Raw genomic sequence first — 13151 nt, forward strand, 5'->3', positions numbered from 1 at the left:
GCATTTCTCTATGTTTTGGTTAAGTTTCTTTGTGTAGCGCCTGGTGGAAGAAGATCCTTTCCCTGCTCACCAGAGAGAGCTTTTCCTCTGTCCCGAGTGGCGCACGAGAGACAAACTGCTTCCAGACACAAAGCAGCAGGTAAAGAAGATTAGCCTTATTTCCGAAGGACAGCTTAATTCCTTTCTTGGGAGAGAAGTCAATCTCCTGACGCAGGTGCAGGAAAGCCTGCCAATCTCCGCTGGAGGAGGCGGGGATAGGGCGGGCCTCGGAAAGGGGCGGGTCTCTGGGTGCTTCCCACGGCGCCCGATAGGCCCGAGCGAGCTCCGCCGGCGCCAGCCACGCTGGACGCGGGCAACTCCGCTGGTAGGCCACTCCCGGCCCCACAATGCACTGCGTGGCGCGTCACTCTGAGCGGCAGGTCCCGGTGCGACAGGTATGGCCCGGCCCCTCTTTTCGGCTTCCTCAGGGTCTCTGTGAACTCTGGCTGGCTGCTCGCGCCGCTCTCGGAGTTCCACCTCAGCTTGACCCGTTGTGTCCGAGCCGAAGCTTGGTGGCAGGGGCCGCAGAGCTTAGAAGGGCGGGCGTGCGGGGTCCGGGTCCTTGCGACCTAGGGCTGCGAGCCTCGCGGGCGGCGGTTGCTGTTTGGCAGGCCTGTCCTAGGTTGGGCGACCGGAGTAGGGACGGCTGACCGGGACTGACGGTCGCCCCGGGCTGCCAGCGAGCCTTAGTGTTGACTCCTTGGCTCCCGATGTCAGAAGCACACCGACTCACTCGGGCTGGTAGGTGGCCCGAGAGAGCCTGAGGTGGCGTTCCTACTTTCTTTTGGGAGGGGTAGCCTGTACCCTGGGATTTGTGAAGTCTGACTGGGCGTTGCAGTTGGAGATCGCCCACGTTGGCTCAGGGAAATCCCGTGAGGCCCTGTTTGAAGGTACTTCGCGACTCTCTGTGGCAGAAGAGAGACCTGAGAAATTGGCTCCACAAGTGGGGAATCTCCTGCTGCTTAGCTTCTGGGATCGCCATCACCTGGAGCTGGTGGAACTCTTCAGAATCCGCTCCTCTTCGGCTTAACTCAGGGCAGAGTCTGGGTGTCTTTCAGGCTACACGCTGGGATAGAATCCCAGCGGATGGGCAGAACAACCATTTTTTTTTAAAAAATGGAGTCACATTCCGTGTTACTGGTACCCACTCATTTGCCAGCAATGTGGAAGTTAGGCGGCATCTTAAACAATACTTAAAACTTCTGGTGTGTAAAGGAAGACCGAGAACTGACACCCGAGACCAAAAGTTACTGAAGTGTTTTCTGCTTAAGGCGATCACAATGGTTTAGTACTTTATTTTTAGAGACTGCTTGAAGTTTATGTTTTAGTTTGGTGTATGAAAAGAAACTCTAGCAAAGAGACACTTGTGACCTCCCCCTCCTTGTAGTGAAGAAGGGTGTATATGTTTAGCGGTAATGTTTTATAGAGTTGTTAGAGTTAGAAACAACTCACTTACTAGTCTAGGGGTTGAACACATGACTTAAACTTTTGGAACTTGTGTTTTCTCCAAAGCAAGATGAAACTAATACCGAACCTTACAGGTTCCTGGAAGGCTCAGATGAGGTATATGAAGTGCTTGGTCTGCAGAGGGTAGGTAGCCTGTCAATATTGAGCTTAAAATACTTAAACGAGAACTTTTAGTAGATGACAGGCAAGTGCTTTTGGTGAGCATAAAGGTAGAGGCTATTAGTGTCTGAAAAAGAACCTTGTAAGATAGGTACCGCTAGTAGCCATGGTTTAGAGATGGGAAAGCTGAGGGAGGCTCTGAAAAGCAGAGTTTAAGGTGTCAGCTAGAGCATGGATTTAAATCTGGGCAATCTGGGAGTCTGGCTTTTTAAAAACTCTTGTATTTTTAAACTTTACACTTAATGTGTGCAGCGTGAATGTGTATGTGTGTATTTAAATGTATACTGACACACTTGTGCATGTTAGTGTGTATGAAGGTTGAATGTTGACTTCTAGTATAGTCTCTGCTTGCCCTTCATTTATTTGAGATGGGGTCTTTTTTTTTTTTTAACCTGGAGTTTGCCAATTCCAGCCACTTCAGCTAGCCAATCCCCCTGCCTGGGACATCCCATCTCTTTAGGGGTTATTTAACTTGCCTTGGTTTTTTTTTTTTTTTGAGTTTTAGGGATCTGGCTCTGCAGTTCTCATGATTGCATAGGAAGTGCTTTAGCCACCGAGCCATCTCCTCAGCCTGAAACTGACTTTTAAATTACCGTATTGTGTTACCTTTCAAAGATAATGTCCCCATTTATTATTATAGTTATTTTAAAAATGATCAGCTAAGCCAGGTGTTAGAATGCAAGCCTGTCATCCCAGCGCCTGGGAGGTGGAGACAGGAGCATCAGGAGTTCAAGGCCAGTCATGGCTACCTGGTGAATTCAAACCAGGCTGGGGCTTTGTGAAACTGTCTAAATTAAAAATAAATAAACAAACGATGTATGTGTGTATGTATGTATGGCTGGTTTTTTTTTTCCCCTGCCTGTTGCTTTCCTGGTTTGGGAAGTATAGCAGTGAGGTAGAGATGGGAGGCTTTTAGGCTTAAGTATCAGCCCTGCAGTAAACTAGAGGTGAGCTTTAGCAAGTAGCAGTTCTCTTATCGGGATATTGAAGTTTATACCTGTCTGAACTGTATGGTACTGACATATGTTAGGGGCCCCTTCTCTAATTGTTGGTATATTCTGTTGTGGAGCTTGAGGTTTAACTTGTGTGCGGTGCAGGGGCCCACAATAGAAGCAAGCAGCAAGGACTGCTAATGAGGTAGACCGTACTGGCAAAACGTCACAATAAATCCTGGAAGCCCTTGGTACCCTTTTCTTTCTTATCATTCAGTCTTCTCCCAGTCTGATCTGTCCAATTAATGTGGTCAATTAAGTTCAATCTGACTCCACCCTTTGCATCACAGTTATGCAGCCAATTCTGAAATTTCTTCCTTATAATCAATTCAAACAGATTTCAGTGATTATTTTAACAAAATGGTATGTAACAAGTTAGTTTCCCAAACTTAGGTGCCATCCTTTATATAATGAGATGATTTTGTAAGCAGAGGAAACATTTAAGAAAGCAAGCGTCCAAACTATTTCATGCACATATAAATAGAACAAAGTTTTCTTTATTTTAACTTAGATTTAGGGGAAAAAAAGCGCAATGTCTCAAAACTGAATTTGTACATTTTGTTAATAAAGATACAGGCAGAAGTTCCTTGAGAGACTGATACTTATTAGTTTATCTATGGTCCTGGTTGGAAAAAGCTGACACCTTTGCAAAGCTTCCTATGCAGTTGCCGCCCCTCTTGCTCTCCTTAGCCCTATCACCCTGCCCGGGTTTCTCAGCCTCTATGCTGCCTCCACATTCCTTGGTTGTTTAATTGTTTGCTTTTTAAGAGACTCCCGTAAGAATCTGTGGTAAAGCATTTTTAAAAGGGTGGTATATGACTTTTGAGGTAAAGAGTTTATCCTAAGGTGATTAGAGTCCGTCTGTAATTTACTAAGCTTCATTGTTTGTTGGATATGTATCCTAGTTGTTTCCTGTTCCTCCTCCTCCCCCATCCTTTCTTCTCCTTAATTTGTTTGAATGTTAAATTACTCTGGGCAGAGGTAATTTTTCTCCATAGGAAAAAACCCTTATCTACTGATGTAGAAACACCCCTCTGACATCCTTTCAGGGCCTTGGCAGCTGTGTTCATTCTGCTTCTGTTTATTAGTTGGAAGTATATATTAGGAATCTCTGGATATGTGTTTGTTTTAAAAAATTTTAAAGGCAGGCTTTGTGATGTAGCCCAGGCTAGCCTCCAACTCATGATCCTCCCTCTTCTGCCCTCTTGAGTGTTAAGGTCATAGTTATGTGTCACTTTACCTAGTAAAATATTCAGTTTTTACCCTGCTTTTTAAAACTGTTTGTTTTAACTTCTCACATCAGAATTTTACCACATTATCAAACTTTTCAGTTTTGGAAAACTTTTAGTTGCTACATTGTATTCCATCATGTGGGTATAAAATTATTTATTTGTCATCCTGTATTTTGGATCATTTTAAAATTATGTGATTGTAAGAGTATTCATTTAACTTTTTATCTGCATTATGATTTTTCCCCCCTCAAGGTAAGATTACATATTTAGATTTATTGCTGATCATGGTGGTATATACCTGTAAGTTCAGTATCTCCAAGGCTGAGTCAGGAGGTCTACTATGAATTTGAGGCTAGCTTGGGCTACATACTGAGTTCCCGGACAGACAGGCCTACATAACAGGACAATGTCTCTGAATCTATTACCAATATTTGCTATTAAAGCTTTCATTTTTTAACTCTCAAGTTTATTTTACTTTTAATTTATTTTTTGAGAATTTCATGCAGTATATGTTGACTGTCTTTTGCTGCCATTCCACTCTTCCCCAGATCCTCCTCCCCTTCCTCAGCCATTCTTGCCCTCTCTCCCTCTCCTCCCTCACCCTCTCCCTCCCTCCCTCCCCCCACCCTCTCCCTCCCCTCCCTCTCTCCTCCCCTCTCCCTCCCCTCCCCCTCCCTCTCCCTCTGAGATACAGTTTCTCTGTAGCACCCTGGCTGGCCTGGAACTCTCTCTGTAGACCAGGGTGGCCTCAAACTCAGAGACCTGTCTGCCTCTGCCTTTCTAGTCCCAGTATTAGTGGCATGTACCACCACCCTGAGCTTCTTTCTCTCTTAAATGAAATAAAACAGACAAAAGCCAAAACAACAACAAAAATCAAGGAGTCCCTTTTGTATTTCTGAGCTTGGGGCCTGCTTGGAGTGTGGTTGATAATCGTACTCAGTGTCACCCCATTGAAGAGAACTAATTTCCCTTCTACCAGCAGCTATTGATTGCTAATAGCTTCTTGGCTAGATTTTTGTCTGGCTTGAGTTGGTGCAGATCTTGTGTATAGTGTCGCAATCTCTGTGAGCTCTATATGTACTTCTGCCCTGTTGTGTCTGGAAAATGCTGTTTTCCTTGAAGTCATCCCTCACTCTGGCTCTCATGGCCTCCCACCTCCATCCACTTCTGCACAGATCCCTGAGCCTTGAGAGGACAGGTTTGATAAAGACATCCCATTTAGGGCTACTTGATTGTTTTCCTTCAATAGCCATTTAACAGAATGGTAGTAGGTTTCCCCCTTGCCCCATGAGCCATCCAGTCTCAGGTTCTTGCCCATCAGCTCATGGAGTGGACCTTAAATTCATTTTAAAAAGATGGGTTACTCCTGTAACATTCTGCCACTATTGCACCTCTGCTCATTGTAGGCAGGTCATTATTAGAGCTTGCAGGGTTCAGAGTTGAGTGACATGGTTGGCTGCCTTTCTCCAGTAGCTTGAATAGCAACTTCTAGCACTATGAACACTGGCCAGTAGAGGTGAAGAATCTGTAAGCCACAGAATATGTGTGGAGGCCAAAGGACAATCTAAGGTAATGAATGGTTCTTGCATTCCCATCTTGTTTGAAGCAGGGTCTCTTGTTCACTGCAGTATACCATGCTATCTGGCCTCAAAGCCTCTGGGAATTCTTTTGTCTCCAATCTACTACTGTAGGAGCCCTGGATTATAGACATCTACTCATATAACCATGTCTCATATAACCATGTGTTCTGGAAAGCCAAGCTTATGTCATCGAACAGCTTGCCCTGCAAGTTTTACCCAGCTTGCAAATGCCATTTTAAAAAGCTTGTTCAACAGTGGGAGAGATGGCCTCAGGAGTTAAGAGCATTTGTTACTCTTGAAGAAGACTCTAGTACCCACATATCTATCTGTAGTCCAGTTCCAACATATCCAGTGCCCTCTGTTCTCCAGGGGCACCAGGCATGCATGTGGACAAACGCTCATATACATAAAATACAGATTTAAAAAAATGTTAAGTGGAAGGTTCTTAGAATATATTGTATCATTATTTTAATTATTAATATTCTATTACTGATTTTGAAAGTTGTATGTTTACCAGTTTCAGCCTTGATTGTTATTTAATTAAGATTTTTCATTTTATTCTAGGTCTTCTGTGGGTTGAAATGTCTATGATTTTATCTGCCTCAGTCATTCGTGTCAGGGATGGACTACCGCTGTCTGCATCTACTGATTATGAGCAGAGCACAGGAATGCAGGAGTGTAGAAAGTACTTTAAAATGCTTTCGAGGAAACTTGCTCAACTTCCTGATAGATGTACACTGAAAACTGGACACTATAACATCAAGTAAGACCTCAGTTTGTTTGACTAAAGTCACTGCCCAGAGGTTGTTATTTTAATGAGATGTAAGTGGTTGCAGTAGAACCTCATGTTTGAGTGACTTGAGGAAACTTGTTGAATAGTTGTATTCTGAACTTACATTAAATAGTAGTCATGATGTTGTTAACCTTTATTTTCAGATTCTTTAGATTTGATTCTGGCTTTAGAAGACTTTATATTAGTTTTGCAGATTGCAGTTCCCATAAATTGCTCTATAAATATTTGTTAAGAGTTTTTCCATGCACAAGATTGTAGCAGGCAAATTGTAATGGAAAAATGCTGAGAAGTAAAGTTTTATCCTACTGGGAGGGGAAATTGTCTATCTGTCTATCCTTTAGGACTATCCTTTACTCTGCTGACTGAGTCCTTCAGGAAGATTGGTATTTGAACAGGAACTTTAAAAATGAAAAAGAAAACAGTTTTCTGAAGGACCCTGTGGATGGGAGTAAGGCTGGAACAGCAGCTAGTGGAGAAGCCTTTTGATCCATCTTAGAGGGTGGAAGGAAAGCTCGTGGTACTGAAGAAGAACTTGAGGTCAGAAAGGTAGGAATGGGACAGGTTATTTAGGGTCCTCTACACCGCTGTGAGTGTGTTAGTTTATTAATCCTATGTGATTATATATATCCTATGCTGGTGGGGAGCTTTAAGCTGGACATTTGTAAGACTGAGCAGAAGCAAAGTGACAGCTGGGGTCATTGTGGAGATGACAAGTGAAGCTTGAGCAGGTGATAGTGAGGAGTGGTTGGAGCTGGGTGATAGTGAGGAGTAGTTGGAGCTGGGTGATAGTGAGTAGTTGAAGCTGGCTACATTTCAGGCCTAACACCTGTAAATGGCCCTGAGAGGTTTTAGGATGTGAAGGAAAAAGGAAGAATCATATGTAGATGTTTAGCCTTAGAATCTGCATGCCTGATGGGGCTAAAATGAGCAAGACTAGAGAGGCATTTCACTGGTAAGAGTTCTGTTAGGGCATGTTAAATCTGAGATGCCCATTAGATGTCCAAGGGCCCGGTGAGCTGGATGTATGAGCCTGAAGCTTAGCAAAGAAGACAAGTGTGGGGTTTAGACTTAGGAATCAGTTTATGGTTTGTTAAAATGGAAACTGTTCAAACTGTGGAGACAAATGAGAGCACTTGGACAGCATCCATACGAAACAATTAGAAGCTAACCTGGGGGCTGATGCTACTTATGAACCTAAGAGGAAGGCAGATAATAACAAGGCTCATGTGGGTTATATCAACAAATAGCCTTATTAAGACCAGACACCATATTTTGAAGAATTAAAATTTGCCTAAGGTAGGACAAGGCATCAGGAAAGGGCTGCAGACGACGCAGTGTATGACTGCAGCATGCGGTTGATTACATGTTTACTTGGTGCTAGCAGATGGAGATTTGCAGGGAGCTAAGACAAGTGTGATCACTAGTGTGGCTCCAGGTCTGTCCTGCCTGAAAGTTAAATGGAGAGATGTTATTATGATTAAAAAACAAACGGGGGAGGAATGAGGCTTGTCTTTACTCCCTGCACTCAGGAAGCAGAGGTGGGCAGATCTGTAAGTTCCAGGCCAGCTAGAACCACATAAAAACAAAGAACAAAGTACAAAACCAAACAAACCCAAGACTGTAGAACAGATAGTAAAACAAAGTTTTTTTTTAATTGAATATTTTATTTATTTACATTTCAAATGTTATCCCCTTCATAGGTCCAAGGGCCTCCCCTCCCATTGATGCCAAATAAGGCCCCTTCAACTCCTTCAGTACTTCCCCTCACTCCTCTATTGGGGTCCCTGTGATCAGTCTGATGGTTGGCTTCGAGCATCTGTATCTGTCTGTATCAGAACCTCTCAGGAGACAGCTGTATCAGGATCCTGTAAGCAAGCACTTCTTGGCATCAGCAATAGTGTCTGGGTTTGGTGTCTACATGTGGGATGCATCCCCAGGTGGGGATGTCTTTTGGATGGCCTTTTTCTTCAGTCTCTGCTCCATTCTTTATCCCTATATTTCCTTTAGACAGGAGCAATTCTGGGTAAAATTTTTGGAGATAGATGGGTAGCCCCATCCCTCAACTAGGAGGGGGTTGCCTAACCTCTGGATATGGTCTCGACAGGTTCTCCCTCCCCTGTGTGGGGTATTTCAGCTAATGTCATCCCATTGGGGTCCTGGGAGTCTCCTGCTTTCCTGGCATCTGGGACTTTCTGGTTGCTACCCCAGTTCTCCATCTCCCATTGCTACACACCTCTGTTTAATTTCCTGACCCTCTGCACATCTCCTCTCAAACCTGATTCTGACCCTCCTTTTTTCCTCCTACCCTCTACTTCCCTTGAGTATTTTTTCCCCTTCTAAGAAGGACTGAAGCATCCATTCTTTGGTCTTCCTTCCTCTTGAGTTTCATGTGGTGGTCTGTGATAAAACAGAACGTTTAAGACAGATGAGGCAGAGAGGTCAACCTGCTACTAGAGTGTGAAGTAGAAAATAGATGTAGTAATGAGAAAGAAAGAAAATGCTAACAGAAAGATGGCTCAAAGGAAGAAATGGCCAAGCCTATGAGGTGGAATGCTAGAGATGAAGAAAAGGAGCAAAGAGTGAACAGAGTGATAATATCTCAGAAATGAGCAGTCCATGGAGAAGGAGAGAGGGTGAAATCCCATGAGATTTTTTTTTTTTTTTTTTTTTTTTTTTTAAGAGACGGGTCTCATAGTGTAGTCCTTGATAGTATTGAACTCATTATGTAGAACAGCCTAGCCTGGAACTCAGAAGATCAGCCTGACTCTGCCTTCCTAGTGCTAGGGTTAAAGGCATGCACTACTATACTCAGTTTCATGAAATCTTTCCAGTCTGGTGGAAGGATGATGGGGATTTTGGAGCCATTCACATAGATACAGTTCAAATTTTGAGGGAAGAAATGCTTACTGAATTTAGAGAAGGCCAGGATAGAGCCTCAGAGAATGCCCATAATTATTTAGATCATGTAACTCTAAAATAATGTCTTGAAGGTTTACCTAGAAAATAACATATTGATGGTAGTGGTTGAATTGAATCTAAAAGGATATCTCAGCCTGCCTGTACTTAGGTGAAAATAAGACCTTGAAACATTGAAACACTGTAGGTGTCCGGCTTGTATAATGTCCTCTGTCATTCTTAGTTCCATTTGTTGTAAGGTAGTGGTGTAGACATGCCAGAGTTACCGAGCCTGCCTTGAAGCATACATTAATATTGGTAACTACCTGGAATTAAAAAACAAATTTTTTGATTTTTGTTTTACTGTATCTTCTTAAAAGTAATAGAAATGTACCAAATTTTTACTATGTCCCAATTCTATTTAATTATGAATTTTAGACTTTATATAATTTCTTTTAACCTTATCTTATTCTGCATGAATAATTTGAAGCAATTTTCAAATATAATAATTCAGGAGGGTGAATGAAGAAATGAGATGAAAGGAGTAGATTGAGGGGAATAAGGAACAGAGGTAACAGTTTCTGGAGATGTAGCCCGTTCTTTTAGAACAGACCTGCAGGTACTGCTCTGAGTCAGTCCCCTGTGCCAGAGGCAAGGCTGAAGAGTCAGTCAGGAAACTCAGTTTTCCTGTTCCTAAGACAAATACCATAAGTGGGGCAGCACTGTGCTAGCACTCCTGAAGCAGTAGTGAACTTGTGACTTTTCTTGCGTACACATGGCATATACACTCTTGCACACCAAGGCACATACCACATGTAAGAATCAGAGTCAGCTGTTGGGAATTGGCTCTCTCCTTCTACCACGTAGGTTTCAGAGATCCAATTCAGACCTCCAGGCTTCTCCAACTGCCTTTCCTGCTGAGGCACTTTGCTAGTACACAGTTTTTGTGTTCTTCAGACAGTGTCTTCCTGTGTTCCGTTAGCTGGCTTTGAATTTGTGGTGGTGATCCTCCTGCCTCTGCCTCCCCTCCTGAGTGCTAGAATTATAGGCCTGCACCACTGTGCCTGGTAATGCAATGTTCAGTGACAGAGGTTACAAGTGGGGTAAGTCAGTAAAGAGTCCAGTCTAAGAAGATGGTTCACATATCTATAAATGCATATATACACAACTTTTATAACCAGGCCTTAAAAAAAATCCCTGCATGTTTCTTGTAGTCAAGCATTTAAAAGGGTTGGAGAACAGAACTTTTTAAACTGTAGTTCTGACAAGAATCGAATTTTATGTATTTTCCTTCATTAATCTATTTTAAATATATACTTATTTTTAATTGCATATGTGTATGTGCAGGAGTGTGGGGTTGTCCACATGTGGATTTGTCCACATGTGAGCACAAGTCCTCTTGAAAGTCCTTGGGGAGTTGGTGTTTCAGGCAGTAATGAGCCACCACTGCATTAATCTGTGCTCCTAACCATAGATAGATCACTTCTCCAGCCCAGCCTAGCCTATTTCAAGTCTTCATTTTCTAGGTATAATGGTTTTCAAATCTGTGTAGCAATTGAGTGTCAAAGTAACAAGTTATAATTGTAGGCTAAGTCACTTAGCACCTCACACTGAAGTCTAGCTGACCTAGCAGAGAAAGACTGTAGGCTTCAAGGGGAAATGTAATAATAGTAATGTTTAAAATGGAGACAGCTCTTTTAATTTTCTTCTGTGTGTGGGGGAAATGATGCGCTTTCTCTGACTGCAATGCCCATGGGCTTTTCTTTTTTTTGCTGGTAAAGCACATTCTTCAGTGTATGGCTGGCATTAGTACAGTGCCTTGCACATGTCAGAGCAGCAGCTAAGTGTGAGAGACAGATGCCCCTGTTGGTTTTCTGTTGCTGTGATAAACATCAAAAACAACTTGGGGAGGAAAGCGTTTGTCTTACATTTCTTGATCACCATCCTCTGTTGGGGAGGTTCTGGGCAGGAGCTCCAGCAAGAGCAGAGTCAGAAGGAGTGGTAGCACGCACCTTTAATCCCAGCATTTGGGAGGCAGAGGGGAGTTGACAGCTGACACTAACTGTGACAGATATATTAGGAAGTTACAGGGTTCCCAGCCATGGAAATGAGTCTGTTTTCTCCAAAAGGGATTTTTAGCTTTGGAAAACCTTATTGATTGGTCTTGTTGCTTGGTCAGAGTGTGCAGGGTTGGGTGTGAGACTATTTAGTTGTATAATTTTGCATTCCACAGTGATATTACAGTAATTTTAAAGGGACTAGTGTTTCATAAATTAAAGAAAAAACTTTCCTCATGCTATAATAAATATCCAATGAATAAACTTATTACTTTGAAAATGGCTAAAGCAGTCATGAAAATTAAATTGTGTCCTCTGAGCCCTTAAAACTCTGGTTGGCTTTGGAGTTTAAAAAATGAGATTGTGTATTTGAGATCTCTTTTAATTTTGAGACATTGATCTTGTGAAAAGACAAATATCCTTTGGGGACCAGTCATACCCCACTGTGAATTTTAATGGAACAATGTGATTACTTAGTTCTTTCTCTGGGAGTTCATTTGAAGTGAGCAAAGGCTGTGGGCCTCCTAGGCTTTCTTCTGCTTGAGGATGCAGTTTCTTTGTATTTGTTCCTAAACTACTTTCAGTGGAAATTGTCGAAAGCCTCCTGTCTGTTTCAGTCAGTAGCAGGGCTTTCCTTTCATTTTTTGGTGATATTTTCTTATTACAGGAGTTGTAGCTTGAACAATAGCAAATTATCCACGACCTACAATTAGCAGGTACTTTACCTAACATCTTTACATTTTTCAGTGGCTCTGAATGCCTAGTAAGTGGAGTGCTTCTCCGTTGTGGGTAAAGGCAAGCTCACAACTCACATTCGTTTAAACAAAAAAGCAAAATGTATCATGTGAGCTTGCTTGTCAAATGCTTGCTCAACAGTCTTTCTTCCTTTCTTCTGTTCAATCTCTTTGCTTTTGTAGATTTTCTTGTCTTCTCATGTCGGGAGACACTTAGCAGCAGCTGCAAGCCTCATGCAGCTGTGCGCCTGCTCCCGTTGATGTTAAGAGCAGGACTTTGACAGGACTACTCACTGTGGTTAGGAAGGAGGGACACTCATAGTTGACCTGGCATACTCCAGTATATGTGGCATATCCAAGGCTGTGTATAATATGTGGTAGGCTAGAGGCCTTCCCTTTAGGGAAGAGAAGAAAGGATGCTGGTAGCTACTGTACCATAAGCAGTACTGTCACTTCACCAGTGTGACAAGTGAGACTTCGCACCAACTCATAAAGCTAATGAATAGTAGAGCAGAACCCCAGCCTTGCCTTTTTGGTTTCATGGTCCACATTATCTCATAAGATTTATGTCCTTTCCCTTACTCCCTTTTGTAACTACCTGTGTTCTCTATCTCCCTAATTTCATAACTTTTTATGGAGAGAGAAGTTAACCAGGTAAGTGAAGTACCTTTTATTTTTTAATTGTTGAGGAATGAAGTGTATGTGTGAAGCCCAAATTTGATGGGACAGCTACCAAGCCACTTGAGGGATATCCATACACCTCAAGGCCCTGCTTGCCTTATTGCTAGCCTTATATCACGTCTCTGCTCTTTATTTTGGCAAACCTGTGGCTGTCAGCATCATGTTTGTTGAATAGACTCAGGAGCTGACTTGGAAACACATAAGTCTTTTACAGTTTCTGTGGGAAAATAGTATTTACGGCTCTGATAATGTGATCGATTTTGGTTCCTCAAAACTCTCAAAGACTCCTTTGTCTTTCTAAGTTGACATTGCCTGGTATGCCGCATATGAATAAACATTTTTATACTTAATGAGACTAAAATTGATGGCTAAAATAGGTCTTTTATTCATGGACTGATTTAATTCATGATTTGGTGCTCTCATTAGTAATTGAAAGTTGGCCATGTGAGAGAAGGGTAAGTGAAGAAACAGGAAGTCACGCTACATCGCTGTACACAGCCGACCCTCTGAATTCTCTCCCTC

At 42.6% G+C, this 13151-nt stretch overlaps 1 protein-coding gene across 4 annotated transcripts in view; it reads left to right on the forward strand.

Moving 5' to 3' along the window:
• Positions 1 to 306: 306 nt before the first annotated feature.
• SEC22A (SEC22 homolog A, vesicle trafficking protein) overlaps positions 307 to 13151 on the forward strand; it is a 47151-nt gene continuing 34306 nt past the window's right edge. For all 4 annotated transcript variants that reach the window (XM_080918865.1, XM_080918866.1, XM_080918867.1 and 1 more), the window contains exons 1-2: positions 307 to 434; positions 6034 to 6232. In XM_080918865.1, the coding sequence (XP_080774991.1) occupies positions 6051 to 6232 (182 nt within the window). In that variant the 5' untranslated portion in view covers positions 307 to 434; positions 6034 to 6050. The remainder of the gene's footprint in view (positions 435 to 6033; positions 6233 to 13151) is intronic.

The sequence above is a fragment of the Micromys minutus genome (assembly GCF_963924665.1).
Source record: "Micromys minutus genome assembly, chromosome: 7".
Classification (NCBI taxonomy): Eukaryota; Metazoa; Chordata; class Mammalia; order Rodentia; family Muridae; genus Micromys; species Micromys minutus.